The sequence below is a fragment of the Urocampus carinirostris genome, chromosome 4 (assembly GCF_059441175.1).
Source record: "Urocampus carinirostris isolate Australia breed hairy pipefish chromosome 4, RoL_Ucar_1.0, whole genome shotgun sequence".
Classification (NCBI taxonomy): domain Eukaryota; kingdom Metazoa; phylum Chordata; class Actinopteri; order Syngnathiformes; family Syngnathidae; genus Urocampus; species Urocampus carinirostris.
In genome coordinates this window covers 44154118-44173489 of record NC_142352.1, presented here as the reverse complement: position 1 = coordinate 44173489, position 19372 = coordinate 44154118, and the positions used below count along the sequence as shown (strand labels likewise).

Here is a 19372-nt window from a genome sequence, read left to right as displayed (position 1 = left end):
CAGGTGAGAGTAATGGGCAAGTCATGACAATTGTGTCCAGGCTGTATGTTATTTTAGATTACCTTAAAGAAAACAAATACATACCAAGGCAGTCATATATTTATAAAAACAATACAAAAATATCTAAATATCTAATTTTAATATTAATATATATTAAAAAATGTACTTTAAACACTGACAGCAATTTATTTTGCCCATTAAATCTATTGTGATTTACAAGGTTTACCCTCTGTTGGATATGTTAACATGCTTGTTCAAAAAAACACTAACACCCAACAGGGGTGTATTAGCCCTGTTTCTATTATCGGCGATTTTGTTCCTGCTCCAGTAGTCACAAAAGCCAAACGATTGAACGCATGGGAAACAACGGCACAAAAGGATTGATTCTTTCTCTTTTCGCCTTCAGCACATTACCGTCAGTTACTGGGGAGCTGCAGGGTTAGCTCAGCATCCCTTTATCCCTGTGCCCCAGGTAGAATCCTGATACCGCACCAGAGCGGCATTTATTTTTCAGTTTCTATTTCTGTAATACTTGGCCAATCGGAAAATGTCAACCGCCTTTTATGCAGCACTCAGTAAACTATGCACTTTTTATCCCAGAACACTACAATTGCTATCAAAGCTTCTTCTTTGAAAATTGTCTCCAGTGACATCATGCATTCTTTTTGTCGTCATCATCAGTACGTAGTGAGAGCAGTTGTATTTGTGTTTTAATAGTCATGGCACTTTCAGACTATGTTACACTAAAACTGCTAGTACTCACCACTTCTCTTGACAGTATTAGGCCTGAAGCCACAGTTAAGCCAGTATGTGGTTCGAGTGTATTATCAGTGTTATGCCCAGAGCATAGACTGAGCTTGTCTGGTTCGGTTGTATTTGTAAGGTTCAGCCTGACTTTTTAAAAGGCTTAACATGACTGAAAAATACAATTTAGATGTTCCCAATGAGATGAGCAATACAAAAGTAAAAAGTATGTTACTGCAAGGTGACACATGTATAGCAAATAGTAATAAACATGTTTAAATTGCTCTAGTGAGTGCCAAAAGGCACAGGAAGCTCAACCTACTTTCTACAAAATTTGGAAATTTCTCCTAAAATAAATACATTCAGTAAAGTAAAGCTATTCAAATAAACATTCATATTCAAAACTACGGGCAGCACGGCGGCGCAGTGGTTAGCGCTTGTGCGGCACAGTTCATGTCATGGGAACCTGTCGTGGGTTCAAATCCAGCTCCAGACTTTCTGTGTGGAGTTTGTATGTTCTCCCCGTGCTTGCGTGGGTTTCCTCCGGGCACTCCGGTTTCCTCCCACATTCCAAAAACATGCATTTCAGGTGAATTGGCCGGACCAAATTGTCCCTAGGTGTGAATGAGCGAATGAGTTGTCTGTCCCCGTGTGCCCTGCGACTGGCTGGCAACCAGTTCAGGGTGTCCCCTGCCCACTGCCCGAAGATGGCTGGGATGGGCTCCAGCCCCCCCGCGACCCTAATGAGGATAAGCGGTACGGCTAATGAGATGAGATGAGATTCAAAACTACATGTGCATTAATTATATAATTCTTATTTTTGCAAGTGGTTTAATGAGATTTATTGTGATTATTTCAAAATAAAATGCTTCACTCAAAAAGGAGAGTTGCCTGAATTGATACAAACGTTGCTAAATATATAAGATATTATCAGGTTAATGCTTCGACTTAGAGTACTTCAAAACACTTCAAACTGTTTGTTAGTCACTGCTCTTTTTCATGTGCATTGTTCAATTTAATTTTCAGTCATTTTACTCAATTTGGAATATTAATTACCTAATGAATGTTTATCTCAGGCAGTCCATAAGGAATATTAGATTTTTCCATGCAAGCTTTATAAATGACTTCCACTAGCATTCAAAAAGATACATTTATATGTAACAATTTATATATGTATGTATTTAGAAACCTTATTTCTTCTCCATTTGTAACAGAACTCAAAAAATAAAATACATATTAATGCGTAGCTCTTTTCTCAGTATTAAAAACCACTGTGACACAATCAATCTGTAAAAATGTGCCTTAACTGTTTTCCTTCCTAACTTCCACCAGCATCCCATTCTCTCAAAAGATCTTAATTTTCTTCTTCACTATTAAGCTCGATGGCTGTGTAAAACTCACTATGGTTAATGAAAAGCCTTGCATCTCATAAATCATCATGTCACCAATTTGCCATCATGGTCCTGTTATATCACGGACACTCTCGCCAGATATAAAATTCCTCGACTTGGATTCTGTCTCAATACCTCAGGCGTGTTAGGCTTAATTTTGTCAAACATTCAATTTTCGTATGTTGCAAACATTTCCTTCATCTAATTGATCGTTGTTGTCGATGTTTTGTCTTTCCTTATTATTAACTTTCTTGGGACCCATTATCATGGACAAATAAATGCAGTAAAATACACTAAATCATAATAAAATGAGATGTGGTCCCTATTAAAAACAATTGGGACAGTGACGATTGACTGAAGAGGACAAAGAGACCAAGATAAGTAGAATAAGCATGACATACTACTGCTCGTGCTACAAACAGGGCATTACCAACATAGTCCCCTGCAGCATCGAGTAGCTCCAGGAGAACACCTCAGTACCCCATGGACTGGTTCTGAAAACAGCACATGAACAATGGGTCATTGTGATTTTCTACAACTTTTCAAAATATAAATAATAGAAAAGATGCACAGATAGTGTCATACATCGGTAGGATCTCTTTTCTAACTGGCATAAAAACGTTTCCATATTCAGTGTTTTTACATACTAAATCAATTTTTGATGAGAACTCTGAATACATCGTGTATGATTTAACCCATCTACCGTAAATTCCGGACTATAGAGCGCACCTGATTATAAGCCGCACCCACCTCATTTCGGGAGGAAAACCGATTTTGTACATACACAAGCCGCACCTGTATATTAGCCGCATGCGCCCACATTGAAAAAATGCAACACAAAGACAAAATGAATCCATACCCGACAGAATCCAAAAATCACAGCCGGCAAAATGAACCGAAAATGATACCGGTACTTAAGGTTTGATGCAGACCTGCAGAGTCCGGGTGCCCGTTGAAAGTAATCCAAGGAAAAAAGTGTATATTTCCAAAGATAAGGGTGGGAAAAATATATATCCACTATTGTCGGCCGCGTCCACAAACACGTCTTACCTTTACTCCACTTCCTGTCAGCCTGCGTTTGCCCCGCCCCTTCTTTCTCATTTGCTTGGGCAAAACATATCAGAATAAGTTTCTAAAATAAATACATTACAAAAATATACAGTTGCAAATACATATCATACATGGTTACACATATTTACAAAGAAAGACGGTACACCGAAAGAGTTTTCAAAGCTTTAATAATAATATTATAACTTTCATCCCAAACAGTGCCTGTGAAGAGTAGAAAAACGCTACTAGGAACACGCTCACGATACAGCAAACGGGTCTGTTAAAAAAAACATTATACCGTACATGTAGAAACCACAGTAAACCATCCTCATCTTACTCCTATAACTGACATCATCAAAGTCGTCTTTTCAGTATGAGAAAAATACTTTGTCATAAAGACGTCGTCCCACGCTCCCTTATTCAAGAACACGCTAGCAACACGCTCGCAAAGTAAAGTTTACGTGCAGTAGCTCTGTTTACTTCTTTATCGGACTGCTCGATTGCGTTTAGCTTGAAAGTTGCCGCCTTTCTTTTTGCAATTTGCATAATGGGGATATGTCTACGCTAATTTAATTCGTGCACAAGCTAAGAAGTTGCAGTCTTCCTTGGCGCATATATTTCACCGGTCTAAATCTTACCTTTTGTACTCGAGCGCCGCTGGCGGCCGTTAGAAAAATTACATTAATTGGCCGCATCACCGAATAAGCCGCAGGGTTGAAAGTTTGTGGGTAAGGTAACGGCTTATAGTCCGGAATTTACGGTATTTTATATGTGATTGCCCAAGTGTCCTTTCTTTATATCTGTTTATGCATTTGTGGTTGACCGGGCCTAGTTTAGTCCAGCTTGTGATAACAACATCTTAGTGGTAAAATAATAGTAACATAGAGACAAAATAATTTCAACACGATAACAGTTGCATTTTCAAAAATGTACATCAAACTTGTAACCCTTTGCTTTAATCTGTAACAAAGAAGTAGCTTTAGCAAGGGCTAACATAATATTGGTGGGGACATAATAATAAATGACACGTCACCCCTCGTTTAAAATGGTGTATATTAAAATCTCAAGAGAAGTTATTTGTCTTGATTGACAGGTGTATGATGGTGAAAACAGTTCATCTCGTCTCCTTGGAAATTTCACCCGTGGAGTTATGATGGGCCATGTTATCAATAGTACGTCCAATCACCTGTGGCTGGAGTTCAACAGCAACGCCTCCGGAACTACTCAGGGCTTTCACCTCACATACACAAGTGAGTCAAATTCACCTCACATACACAAGTGAGTCAAGGATGCAAATCCTATGTTGAGTTACTTGGATTTACTTGATAATGTGTACTTTCTAACTAATTGAGTGTCATAACAGATACAGTTTTTTCAGAAGCATTGTCCCTGAGTGCCTAAACCTAAAAATATGTTGTTTTGCTTTAATCTAAAAAAATAAATAATATGTCCCCTGCCCACTGCCCGATGATTGCTGGGATGGGCTCCAGCACCCCCGCGACCCTACTGAGGATAAGCGGAGCAGCTAATATGAGATAATATAATATAAGGCAGCACGGCGGGGCAGTGGTTAGTGCGTATGCGGCACAGTTCTAAGGTCTTGGGAACTTCCTGTAGGGTTCAAATCCAGCTACTGGACTTACTGTGCGGAGTTTGTGTGTTCTCTCTGTGCTTGCGTGGGTTTCCTCCGGGCACTCCGGTTTCCTCCCACGTTCCAAAAACATGCATTTCAGGTGGATTGGCCGGTCCAAATTGTCCCTAGGTGTGAATAAGCGAATGAGTTGTCTGTCCCTGTGTGCACTGCGATTGGCTGGCAACCAGTTCAGGGTGTCCCCTGCCCACTGCCCGGAGATGGCTGGGATGGGCTCAAGCCCCCCCGCGACCCTAATGAGGATAAGCGGTACGGCTAATGAGATGAGATAATATGATACAAACATACTTTTCTCTAATGAAAGATAAGGTTTCAAAGCTTTATTTTAATGTGTCCTTTGTCTTTATAGCTACGTAACCAAATTTTGAAGGCCTTCAAAAATGGCAAAAGTTGGTTGGAACCGGCTCTCCTAATGTGAGAGAAACGTCTGGTGTTGAAAAAAAAATATTTTTAACAGTTACACAAAAGTACTCTCAGAATACCTACAATTAAGAATTAATAACGTGCATGGGCATTGAAAGAGTCACAAAAGTATCTCTAAGAGTCTCGATGTTGGTTGGTCACTGATGGGACAGATTGTCTATAAATGGAGAGAGTTAAACAAGATAGATAAATAGATAGATAGATAGACAGATAGATAGATAGATAGATAGATAGATAGATAGATAGATACTGTATTCATCTGCGCAGGGAAATTCACATTTCCAGCAGCATCCCTGTGCTGAGAAACAATACAATAATAAAGCAAAAAGAATACAATATACAAATACCCAATGTGACGTGCTTATACCCACTGTAGCGTGTTCTATAGAGTATCTAGATAGTGCTACACAGAATACATATTGCAATAAAATTCGGTAATATGCAATGTAGGGGGTGTGGTTTAATGTGGGCCTTTACTCTGCCGGGTGGAGTTTAAGAGCCTTAGGGCATGAGGAAGAAAATATCTCTTCAGTCTGTCCGTGGTACAAGACAGTGACAGCTCTTCTGTCTGGATGTAATGCTGTGTAGTGGATGTGATGAATTGTCCATGATTGACCGCAACTTTTTCAGTGCCCGTCTCTCAGCTCCTGTTGTCAGGCTGTCCAGCTCCGTGCCCACAACAGAGCTCACTTTACTCACCAGTTTATTGAGACGAGAGGCATCCTTCTTCATGACGCTGCCTCCCCAACACGCTGCTGCATAGAAGAAGGCACTTGCCACAACAGTCTCATAGAATATTTTCAGGAGCTTTTTGCAGATGTTGAAGGACGCCAGCCTTCTGAGGAAGTAAAGTCGGCTTTGACCTTTCCTACATAGAGCTTCTGTGTTGGCAGTCCAGTCCAGTTTGTTGTCCAGCTGCACACCCAGGTATTTGTAGGTCTGGACAAATTCTACACATTCTCCTTTGATGGTTACAGGAACCGGGTGAGTTCTAGTTCTCCTTAAGTCCACCACCATCTCCCTGGTCTTGGTGGTGTTCAGGTGCAGGTGGTTTGCGTTGCTCCATTGGACGAAGTCCTGAATCAATATCCTGTACTCCTCCTCCTGCCCACTTCTGATACATCCCACGATCGCAGTGTCATCAGCAAACTTTTGCACGTGGCAGGACTCAGAGTTGTACTGAAAGTCCGATGTATAGAGAGTGAATAGGAACGGAGAGAGCACGGTCCCCTGCAGAGATCCTGTGCTGCTAACCACAGTGTCCGATGTACAGCCCCCCCTGTTTCACATACTTGGGTCTGCCTGTCAGGTAGTCCGTAATCCATTCCACAAGGTGTGAGCTAATTCCCATCTAGGTCAGTTTCCTACTCAGTAGCAGAGGCTGTATGGTATTGAAGCCACTGGAGAAGTCCAAAAATGTAATTCAAAAAGTTGTTTAACTGATTGACTCTCCCAACATCTATGTCCACAGCCACACCCTGCTTGGTGCTGCAGCCAGTAATGGTTTTCATCCCTTCCCACACCTCCTTCATGCTGTTGTTCTGCAGCTTTTTCTCCAACTTCCTCCTGTACTGCTCCTTCCCTTCCCGGAGCTGGACTCTGAGCTCCCTCTGTACTCGTTTTAGCTCCTGCTGATCACCATCTTTAAAGGCCCTCTTTTTTTGGTTCAGAAGGCACTTGATGTCGCTCTTTATCCAGGGCTTGTTGTTGACATAGCAGCGTACAGTTTTTATAGGAACAACATTGTCCATACAGAAATTAATGTAATGTAGCTTCTCTCCCGTCAGTAAAAAAAAACACAGCGAGATAACAATTGTGGATGCTTAACGATCTGGAGAGAAATCCTCTTCTCATCCGAAGATATAATTTCTCTAATACGGACTTCTCACACCCGTTCCATTAATAAGAAAAATATGTTTCCCAAAGTTTGAGACTGCAGTATATAACAATGTTTGAGGGACAAAAGAAAGGCCTGTGTCTGAATAGGTTTTTCAATCAGACAGCAACTTACAGTAATAGACAGGACTAGCTCAACAGTAAAGTAGCATAAAGAGAGGAAAATACACCTTTTTGGAGTTGCTGAGTCAGCGTTCTGACTCCCTCAAACTAATTGAGACGCTGCGGCAGCACCTCAGGAGAGCGATTCATACCAGACATCTCTGGAATATTGCTGAATCCGAACGCTTTTTGGAAAGTGAAGTAGTCTAAACTTCCTCCTGACCATTACAAAGGGCTCAAATCACAGGAAATGGTTTATACTTTAAGTTGAAGTCTTTAAGCATTTATTAGGTGTTTATCCTGGAGTGCAACGTCTAATTTTGTTATAATGGTTGTTTACTATATTGTTTCCAATGACAGAAGAGATTCTGAAATGTGGGTGCAAGAAGGAACTCCAGGGGGTCATGTGAAATAATAATGAAAAGAAAAATACGTAAAACAATTTCAACATTTATAAGTTTGTTTCTATTGGACGAGTGAAAAGATTTAATGGGATGCCAGTTCCTTATTTGAACTCACTGTTTGTTGTTTTGACCAATGTCGCAAACGGCCAATCATGTTGCTTTGGTTGATTCTCGCAACCCTTTTTTCTAACCTTGAAGACTTGAATTTAAAAAAAAAAACCTGTGGTAGAGGGCTAGGGGCAATTATAAGTAAAATAATCTGTAATTCTGTGCCAATTTTTTTCTTAATCGGATATGCTTCATTATATTGTATTTTAAGTTATTTTTCAAGTAAGACGGAAAACAATCCTTACAATCGGCAGAATTATCTGATTGTCAACAGCATATTGTTTCCGTTATGTTTTGTTGTCTATGTTTGTTTTCTTCAGATTGCCTAATTGTATGAATTATTCTCTAGAAACATACCAAAAGTAAAATTTCATATGCGTGAATAAATATATAATTACTATTGCGAACATGAAATATACACCTAAAATACGTTAAATCGTTTTTCTTGTCAGAGGTATTTTTTATTCCACTTGTAGGAGCAACATATGTTTTTAAATGTTTACAAGATGATAAATAACGCAATTTAGTAATGTTGAGAACGTATTTATAATTTGAACAACATAGTTTGCCTTTGGGGCAGCACGGCGGCGCAGTGGTTAGCGCATGTGCTGCACAGTTCTAAGGTCTTGGGAACCTGTGTGGGTTCAAAACCAGCTACCGGACTTCCTGTGCGAAGTTTGTATGTTCTCCCCGTGCTTGCGTGGGTTTCCTCCAGGCATTCCGGTTTCCTCCCACATTCCAAAAACATGCATTTCAGGTGAATTGGCCGGTCCAAATTGTCCCTAGGTGTGAATGGGCGAGTGAGTTGTCTGTCCCCGTGTGCCCTGCGATTGGCTGGCAACCAGTTCAGGGTGTCCCCTGCCCACTGCCCGGAGATGGCTGGGATGGGCTCCAGCCCCCCCCCGCGACCCTAATGAGGATAAGCTGTACGGCTGATGAGATGAGATGAGAGTTTGCCTTTGGAGATTTTTTTCTGTTTCCCCAGTGTTCCGCAGAGCACTAAATACAAAAATAAAACAAAACCCCCAAATACTAAGCCACATTAATAGAAATGTGTAAAATTAAATTGACTTATTTAGAGAAAATAATAATACAGGTGAGAACCACCAGGAGAAGTATGTGTGTGTCTGTGTGTGGAGTCAAGGTCTGGAACGGTTTTCAAGACGAGATAAAACAATGTCCAACTATTCACTTGTTCAAATTTAAATAAAATAAAAAAAAAAACATTCCTGACGGAATACAGAGATGAAGAAAATCGGTTATGAGTGATACGAGAGATTGGGAATAGTGCGTCTAGAACTATGATTTACTTTGTTATTGTTGCTGTTTTTTTTATCATAACTGTTGTTATAATAGTAATACAATTGTTGTTATATAATTGGTGTGTTTAATAGGGAAGATGAAGGGGTAGGCAGGGAATACAAGCATTTTCTTCTGACTACCCCTTTTCGAATATCCATTCATCTATCCAAAACTCCGCATAGGAAGGGTGGTAGCTGGATTTGAACCCATGACCTCAGAACTGTGCCACACACTCGCTAACCACCGCACCGCCGTGCTGCCCCTTTTTTGAACATATTATGTAATATTGTTCTGTTGTTGAGTTATTGTTTTTGTTCTGTTTTTGTTTTTAATGTTCGAATAAAGTTTTCATTAATTCATTCATTCAAAAAATCTAAAAAATGATAAAGTCTGACCAAAAGCCAAGAAAACACACAAGAACAAAAAGAGCTCACTTAAGGCTTGGAGGGCAAACAATCGCGTTGTAACCGGAAAAAAAAATCAAATGCATATACAGTGAGGCGAGAAAGAGCAGGACAAAGTAAACATTTTACACTGATAAAAAAGAACTAGCAATCAACAACGAGACTATGGCTAAATATGTGAACCGCCAGAAACAGAAGCAAGCGCAGTCTTCTGATGAGGAGTATTCTGGGTACAACACCCTGTGAAAGCCATGCCCCTATCAGTCAGGCACTGAAAGAAAAAAAAACACACAATAGGCCAAGGACATGACAAATGTATGTTTTATTCAGCATAATTACTCTTGAGTAGGGTGGGAGAACTACGTTCGCCTGCTACATGCTGCCCATCAGGCTTTTTTTTTCTGACCCACCAGATGAAAATGGTCAAACTGTAATGACAATACCGTATATACATGTATATTCAAAAAAAGTACTTTTTTTTTAAATAAAAAACAAAATTACCAACCCAAAAAACAAAATATCACATTTTAATATCATTTTGCTTTCATTCTGTTAAGAACAATAAAAAGATATAAAAATAACTACAACACTACCATTGTGGAACAACTCCCCAAATTAAATGAAATACCAAAAAATGCTATTTTTCAAAAATACTACTACAGAAGTACTACAAAAATTTGACAACAGTAATACAAAAATACAAGAAATATGACAACAGAAATATTAGGTGAGAAATACTACAAAAAGATGACTACAGAAATGCTATGACTGAAAAACTGGGAAAAAAAACACATAAACAGTAACACTAAACAAATATTACAGATATACAATAAAATGTCTACTATAGAAATACTACAAGAATTCTACAGAATTTCTCCAAAAAAACTACTGCTCGAATACTAGAAAAATACTGAAAAAATGAAACTAAAGGTGGACAGCACAGCGGCGCAGTGGTTAGGGTGTGTGCGGTACAGTTCTGAGGTCATGAGATCAAACCTACTGTGTGGAGTTTGCATGTTCTTCCCGTACTTGCGTGGGTTTCCTCCGGGCTCTCCAGTTTCCTCCCACATTCCAAAAACATGCATGCCCGGTTTATTGGCCGGTCCAAATTGTCCCTAGGTGTGAATGAGCGAGTGAATTGTCTGTCCCTGTGTGCCATGCGACTCGCTGGCAACCAGATAGGGGTGGCCCCTGCCCACTGCCCGAGGATGGCTGGGATGGGACCCCCAGTGACCCTACTGAGGATAAGCGGTGCAGATAATGCATGAATGGATGGAAACAACTAAAGGCATACTACAAAAATATTACAGGAATACTACAAAAATCTACCTCGGGAAATGCTCCAAAAGTACTAAAGCAATACAACTACAGAAACAATCAAATTTAGTGCTTAAAACAGGGACTTAATATATTATTTAGCTTTTAAGTGTGAGTGTTTCAAAAACCAATTTGATGAAAATAATCGATTAAAAAACATACATAAAGAAATATAACATAAATATGTCTTCATGTTTATTTATTCCTACAAAAAATAGATTGGTCTCATTGGCCAAATATTTGAACCCAATTTGGGACCTGACTCCAAGTAGTTGCCCACCCCTTCTCTGAAGGGTGTTTGTCGCTGATATAAAAATGGGCATACACTATTTTATTCAACTATTAAAACGGCTATAAAAAGTATCCATTTTTCTTCTCGCAAGCACTGGGAAATAGAGGATTAGTTACTGGATGTGTTTGCGTGGTCAAGTAATTCCTCCGAGTGTCACAGTATTTGAAAAATGACATGTAGTACAAATCTCCTGAGAATGGTCTTTCTCAGTCAGCAAAAGAGCAATTTCTTACAAGTCTGACAAGCGAAAAGAGACTCACTCCCAGATTTCCAACCAATTCCTGCTGAGGGTTGAGCTCAAAAAGTGCAGAAATAGCAGTAAAAAAAAATTCACATTCTGGATATATTGCCTCCCACTCATTGATTTTGAGGAACATTTTTCAAATGCTTTTTCAGCCTGTTTTGTTTTTGACAACTAATGAACAAAAAGAAAGATGAAAAGTAAAATAAAACAAGAGAGTGGTTAAAATAAATTGGATCTGAAGACAAGCGCTTGATTTTAATAGCTTAAATACATACTGGAAGCCAACCCTGAAAAAGTATGATCCGTCTCCATTGAATTATTTAATTAATGGTCTAAACTAGACACTCAAAGTCAACCTTAAAGGATTAGATTCCATCATTTCCGATTTATTTCTATTTCAGGTTTTGACCTGGTCCGGTGTGAAGAACCTGGCGTCCCCAGTTACGGCTACAAGATCCAAGACGATGGACATTTTGCCAACACATTTGTCCTTTACTCCTGCAATCCTGGCTACACCCTTCATGGAAGTAGTACATTGACATGTTTAAGTGGGGACAGACGCGTCTGGGACAGACCACTTCCATCATGCACTGGTTCGTATGTGATTGAAATGATCATTAGCCCAATTTAGAGGCTCAACATTTTTCAGAAAATCGGTACTTGAGACTGATCTTCTTTTACCTGGCAATTGATATAGGAGTTTCAACATGCACATTTAAGAGCTTAGAAAAGCAGGGCAGTGATTTTGACCTGTTTAAACTAAAAAGACTCGATTGCCGACCTCAAAGGACTGCCCAATATATTTATAAGGTAATGTATCCACCCAACTCCATTTTGCAAGACGAGGCAATTTAAGAACTTAGGAATTCAGAGATACACGATACCCACGGAGCACTTAGTGGTTTCATGCTACCGATACTAGCAGGCTAACAGCAGCACGCTAATTCATGCAATATAAAAACTTGCTTTTAAGAGGGTTGATTCCCCCCAAAAATAAGACGCATGTTATTGTATCCATCAAATCATTTTGCTGTTCCCATTAATTTAGAATTTGCATTACCAGATTTCAAATGAGCAAAGATCATTATACTTTTAATGTTTCCATGTTAGACAATGCCAGGTTTTTTACAGTACTTTTTCAGAGTAGTTGAACAAAGAAGAACATCTCAATAGCACACGTAACAAAGTGATCAGAGCAAGTTTGAAGACCTTCCTAGGCAATAGATTACAGCCCACAATAACACAAGATGCCGGTGATAAAAACGTTTTTGTTGTTATTTTCTGTAAGAGACACTGCCTCTTGACCCAAAAATGAAATCTGCAAAAGTCTGAACCCCCTATGAAGTGATACCCTTTTTTGCTAGTCAATACAGAGTAGTGTCTGATTGGATACTAAATCTAGCAGCTTTTTTTCTAGACACACAAATGACACCCTTAATGAATTAGGACTGTGCTGACCCAATACAGATCAGATTTTGAGCTGATATCAGCAAAAATGAAAAAACAAAAAAAACAAAACAAAAAAAAACCTATAGGATTGTATATATCAGATTATTGTAGTCTCTTTGTTTCAGCAAGGTTTGAGTTCCAAAAGGTTCAGTGAAGGGTGAAATATGTGAAGCGGAATCTGTGTTTTTAATGTTCTTTCTTTAAATACAAAACAGTATTCATTTGTCTTCTGCTCCAAATATTTGTTTCAAAAATTGAAGTACTTTCTACAATTCTCATTAACAAAAACACAGTGCATTATGTAAATCTGTGAATCAGGAAGACAGTGAAAGGTGAAACATATTCTAATGAGGGATTTGCTGTAAGTCTAAAATCTTTAATATCAGTGTTCATAAACCAGTTGTCACTTAGGTTAACCCTTTCCAAAAATTCATTGTCACCCTCATGAACAGTGATATTAAGGATTTTAGAAAATGATTTACTTAAGTATTTAATCACAACCCCCTTCATTGAAGTAGGCCCTTTAAAATGTGGAAATTTGGAGGAAAAAACTGACATTATGTACAGTACACAATGTATACCAGAATTATTGCTAGGATTACATCAGATCAATATCACCATGGGGAATACTCTGGGATTCAATAATGGTGTAGTGTTTCAGAAGTGAAAAATATTCTACAGGACCTAATCCTGGTACACATGCACTACATTGACATATTTTATGTCTAAATAAATATGTTACCATCAGATATAGTGTTATACTAATGAACCCATGTGACGTGAGCTAGTTTGGACATAGCTCTGATATTGCCCTTGGGAAGGAAGAAATGCTGGCCCAAGGCATACATAAGCCAAATATGGTCCAAAGGGTATTAAAGCATCCAAAAAATGTCAGAGCAAATCTGCATCCGTACTGCAGTCAAGCAGCCGCAGGGGCTGCTCTTTGATGTGGAGTTCTACCTTGAGTGGCCAAGACCAAATCATAGCTACTGACCCGTATTTGCTCATCTGATATTCTACTGAGAAAGGCTTTTGACCGCATATGCTCACCATCCATGCTTATGTGGAAGACTGACCTTCTATAGGTTGGCAAGGGAAGGACGACCTACTCAAGATCCAATAGAAGTCATTTCTACATCTTCTCACTCTGACCCTGACCTCCCTGAAGGCTGAGGTGTTTTACCTCCACTTGGAAAGCACTCGACCTTCAACACTTGGAACTTCTGCCTCCCCCAAGTCCAGCAATTGGAACCGAAGCAGGGACACACTTCACATGTTTTGTTCATAATTTCCAGCCAGATGTTAAAGCCTGAAGGCAAAACGAGCGCGGAAGTAACCAAGTCGGACACCAGTGCCCATGAGCTTTGATGGAGCCAAGATACTGATCCCTTGACACTGCTATATTGTCTGTGTTGGGCTTTCAACATATTACCTGTCAGGTCATATTAACAAGTGGATTTGAAAATGCTGTTCAAGATCTTCGTTCAGCCCTCATAAACTATTGAAGACTCGCGCGCCTGGTACAATGTGTCTCAAGAGCTAAATATGCTTTAAACCGGTAATGTTAAACATATAGCTCGTGGACCAGATCTGGCTCGTTAGCCCAAACTAAATTTCTGAGTATGAAGAAAAATAGGCGAGTCTCTGGATCATTTCCATCAAAAGTTATGATTTTCTTAATAAATGCAAGCCAAATGCTCTCTCCTGCTGCTAGGGTGCAGTGTTGATGAGTTTATATTGTAGGGTGAGTTAGCTCGGATGTAAAACAGCGGCGTTCACTCAGCTGTTAAAATAAACCCGTTAACACATTTAATGCCAAACAAAAAATGTTTTTTCCTGTTGTTTGTGAAATTGGTAGGGTAGGTTACGAATGTAGGCTAAAAAGCATTTTACAAAACAAACAACAACAAAAAATACATGGCATTCTTTTACTGAACAGAAAGTCTGGATCTTGCTCCAGAGTGCAACTGAGTTTATGATTCCTGCTTTAGAACCACCTTCAAAACTATGGGCATTTCCTGAAAATACACAGGTCAATGCTCAATCAATAGTTCTTATACCCACTGATAAAGCACAAAAAAAGAAAATATAAATTTTGTAGTTTACCCATGTAATTTCAACACTCAACCTGTATTATTGTAAACCTACCACATTCGTCTTTAAATTCAACTCATAGAAATCCAATAAAACAAACATAATCATTTGTGAGTCATATACATTACACAGGCTGCACGGCGGTTAGCACTTCTGTGGCACAGTTCTGTTCAAATCCAGCTACCAGCCTTCCTGTGTGGCGCTTGCATGTTACCCCCATGCCTGTCAATGTTCATTAAGTTTGCTTGCAAAATAGTTGGCTTTACTTTTCTTTTATTTACAGCTTTGCATATTCAACAAACGTAAGCCTTGACGCTTTCTTAGATTCTACGGATCATATGTACTCCTAGAACATTTTAATTTGGAATTCCTTAATGCCCTAGCAAACATTGTCTTTCTTTAACCAGCTTCCACACCTGAGCTCTCAGAGGCAGGACACGGCCTGATTTTGTTGCTAATGGCAACTACAAAGAATAGGAACATGTACGTGCACGCATACCCTTGTGGGTATCAGTAGGTGTGCTGAGTTCCTTTGCAGTCCAGCATTAATTTGTGGCTGCTTTGTTGCAGTCTTACTTCAGGTAAACCAGCAGCCAGGAGAATACTTGCTGGAAGGCCCCTGGGCTAAATACCTTTGCATCTACCTCCTTTGTTACCCTTTTGGGCCATGTATCACTTTGCCTTTATGGTTGTCTCACTGCCTGTCTGGCTCAATAAAATATTTGCTCTTCCTGCCATGTAGATTAGGTGAATTTACCAAGACTCATGTTTTCCTTAGTTATTTGAAGAGAAGGTGTCACTATTTCCCTCTCCCCCTCTGTTTTACCCATTAGTTATGTGTAGGCACGTTACCCTCCCTTTGTTTTTCCCCAACAAGGAAATTAGTCACGGTTCAAGTAACAGGTTTCCTTACTTTGAGTTTAATATTTATTCTAAACAAGAAATTGAAATCTGTTTTAGCTAAGAAATCAAGATTGTCATTTTCTTTCCTCTATCTTGGACAATTTAGTCCAAAACAAGGCGAAAAAAAACACTTTTTTGACTCACGCATGAAGTATCATCATATTATCGGTCGTATATAGAACGTTTTTTTTTTTTATTCTTAAAGTTTTAGACAGTTTGGGAGATCCTTCGAAGAAAATACATATTTCAGTTAGACATTCGGCAACCTTTTCCAAGTTTAAAGCTGGAGCATCAGCAAGTCAAGGGTGATTTTAGGAGTATATCCGCTCCATACTGATTATTTATATCAGCCTTCAAACCTCAGGGTAATTTACTGACAAACACAAATGAGCGTGTCATTGCAATGAGCAGTTTGATCTGGCTTTAAAAAGAAAATGTAATGGCATTTATTGACACAAGAGTGCAAAATGCTGACAAGTTGTGTCAGAAGTCTTTTTTACAGGCTTATTGTCATTAGTTGTTATCGTAAGAGGAAATATTTGTTCTCAACATTTTAAACATCTTCTTGGTGGATTGGAATGAGAACTGTAATCCAGAAAAAACGTTTGTAGTTTTCTTTTCTGTTTTTTGTATCGTAATTTTCAGACTATAAATTGCTCCGGGGTATAAGTTGCACCGGCCAAAAAGTGCATATTTGTGCGGCACGACATGGCAAGATTAAAATTATCAACACAAGCCTAGAGTGCTTTTTTGCAGTCTCGTGTTAAAATAATATATTAAAATGACATTCCCCGTAATAATGTGGTAATAATTTCACATATAAGTTGCCCCCGGAGTATAAGTCGCACCCTGTAAGTTATAGTCCTAAAATTACGAAATGCTACATTTCTTTCTCTAAAACAACTGCAAACAAAAGATCCCATGATTTGTAAATAACACAGTACGTAATTAAGCCAGTGTTTGACAATGTTAACATGTTGTTTCCGTGCAGCGGAGTGTGGAGGTCACATAACTGGAGCAGTGTCTGGACGAATTCTGTCTCCGGGATATCCTGCCCCATATGACAACAATCTCCACTGTACTTGGACAATAGAGGCAGATACTGGAAAAACAATCAGGTAACTAGCGTGAAGTTAGTCCATCTTCAGAATCTGAGAACAAGATCATCAATACTTAATGCATAACATAGTTTGCAATTGATAATCCGTTAGCTCTTTCTTTAAAAATCTGGGGATTCTCTTTTTTATTTAAGACTGTCTAAAATGTATCTGCTGTACCTGTGTTATTGTCTTGTATTGAACAATCCTCCCTCTCATAGAAACTCAAACCATAAAAATTCTGATATGAGGCAAAAGATGCAGGGTTTTTTAATTAGTATTTTGTTTTTTCGTAGTCTACACTTCATCGTGTTTGACACGGAAATCAGCCATGACATCCTGAAAGTGTGGGACGGCCCCTCTGGCTCTTCAGATGGAGGCATCCTTTTGAAGGAATGGTCCGGTCCAGCCTTGCCTGAAGATATCCATTCAACGTTCAACATACTTACTCTTCAGTTTGATGCGGACTACTTTATCAGCAAGCAAGGATTTTCCATCCAGTTTTCGAGTGAGTTTTATTTTAATTAATGATAAAGTGGTCAAAAGGATTCCCAAACAATGTGCTATTTCATGGCATGTTTTCTAGGTGCCTATAAGCTGTTTTTATCGATCACAGGGGCGTCTGTTTTCATAGTTGGCATTAATTGTACAAAACATCATAAACATTCAAGCTTTAGCTAATGACCAATTATTATTGGTTATTATGTAGCCTGAGTGTTTGTAATGACATTTTTGCTGGACTGGATTATCAAAATGGCCACCATTTCTTATCTGTTTATCCTGGAGTGCTATGTCTAATCTTGTAGTAAACAATGTTCAATAGACAGTTATAAATAACACTTTCAATTCTAAGAACTAATCAATTTATTATTTTCTAAGGTTATGGACAATATTAAGCACATCATACAATCCAAATTGATTCCTAAATATTTTACAAGTATCATATTGCCATTTGTCCTTTTGTACAGCTACCACCAGTGACAATGTCTGGTCTTCATAAAAAAAAAAGTCTAACCTATGCAATAACTTGGCCTTTCACTGCAGTGATGGCCTTTGCTGTTATGAGCCGCTCAACCCCAAAACGTCTCCTTTTAAAATCATCACCCATGTTTTGGAAATCCATTGTGGCAGCTAGAATCAATCACAGGACCAGTTGAGGACCATTTTACCTTTACCGCCGCCATCAAACACACAACTGCACACTGTTTTGTGATCCTGAAAACTAAAACGCACAGCAATATATTGCTCACCTCAAACACAACACACTTGGATGGAACACTGGGAAGCTCCATAATTATAATTAAACATGCATTTTTCCTCTCATTCAGCCCCTTTCCTTTTACTCCCGAGTCGAGCGAAACCCTAATAAGCCCGCTTGTCAGTTCCGTGCGAGGGTGAGAAGGACATATCTGTTCCCCAAAGACGTCAGCTAATCCGTGCAAAAAAACACATCAAATGCCTATCCTTGTACATTTAAACGAGGGTATCACACACAACACACTTCATGCCCCCCCCGTTTGATTTGTTCACTGCACAACCCCAGTTGAATAGTGACAATGAGAGGCAATACCTCTTTTTTATGAGACTCAAGCCGTCGTAGGAACTCTCGAGCAGACTTTGAACCAGATTGCATGGTTGAGAGATATTTTTTTTTTCTGCACACCTTTTCTTCTCCTGAAGGACTAACTAAAGATGTGACACATTTGAGACCGATTGTAGTCGGAGTAAAACGCCTTTGGCAAACAGTTTTAATCGTTGATACACAAATAAGCACAGTTAACCATACAACTAGCATTAGCTTTTACAGACTGCAATAGTACCCTCATCTTCTTTTGAGATCTGTAACTTATTTTTTGTTTTGAATTTTATAAAACCGTGCCATAGAAATGGATTGTGGATATGTTGGGGAGGAAATACTGGCTTTGGCATTGATGGTGAAGGATGCAAGGTCAGTCAATAAGCTGTAGGGATCCAGTTTAGCAGTGTGTGGAAATGTATTTCTGTATGGTAAGCTTATGTTTTTTAGGTTTTTGTCTACTTGTACAAAATGAAAAGTATGAATTGTTTTATATCTTTGAAATAGTGCATATTTTATATACTTTTTTGAACTACTAATATTCATATGCAGCACACTCTCATTCTCTCAAACTAATTTGGTTTTGAAACCCTCCTCATTTAGAATATAAATATTGACTCTGGCGTGCTAATCAAAGTCTTGGTATTTGTTTCATTAGTATGTTAATTATTTAACTCCCCAATGTTCATTTAGGTAAAGGTGATATGTTTTCCATTAATGCAATACTGGTTTGCATAATGATAACCTCTGTGTTATTATATTCTCAGGTATGGGAAACTTATAGAAAAACATGTTTTGAAAATATACTTTCAAGTAGGCTGTATTTTATAATCATATTTTAACATGTGATTTATCTTGTCATACACAAATATACACAATTTTAATAAGTAGTTGGGGTTTTAATTTGTTTATTTAATTTGTAAGT

At 38.8% G+C, this 19372-nt stretch overlaps 1 protein-coding gene across 1 annotated transcript in view; it reads left to right on the top strand.

The window, feature by feature from the left end:
- The window catches only part of LOC148367660 (CUB and sushi domain-containing protein 1-like), a 654387-nt gene that overhangs the window by 482153 nt on the left and 152862 nt on the right, over positions 1-19372 (top strand). Inside the window, exons 25-28 of the mRNA XM_088334675.1 lie at positions 4279-4435; positions 11730-11921; positions 16766-16892; positions 17168-17379. Coding sequence (XP_088190801.1) covers positions 4279-4435; positions 11730-11921; positions 16766-16892; positions 17168-17379 — 688 coding nt within the window. The remainder of the gene's footprint in view (positions 1-4278; positions 4436-11729; positions 11922-16765; positions 16893-17167; positions 17380-19372) is intronic.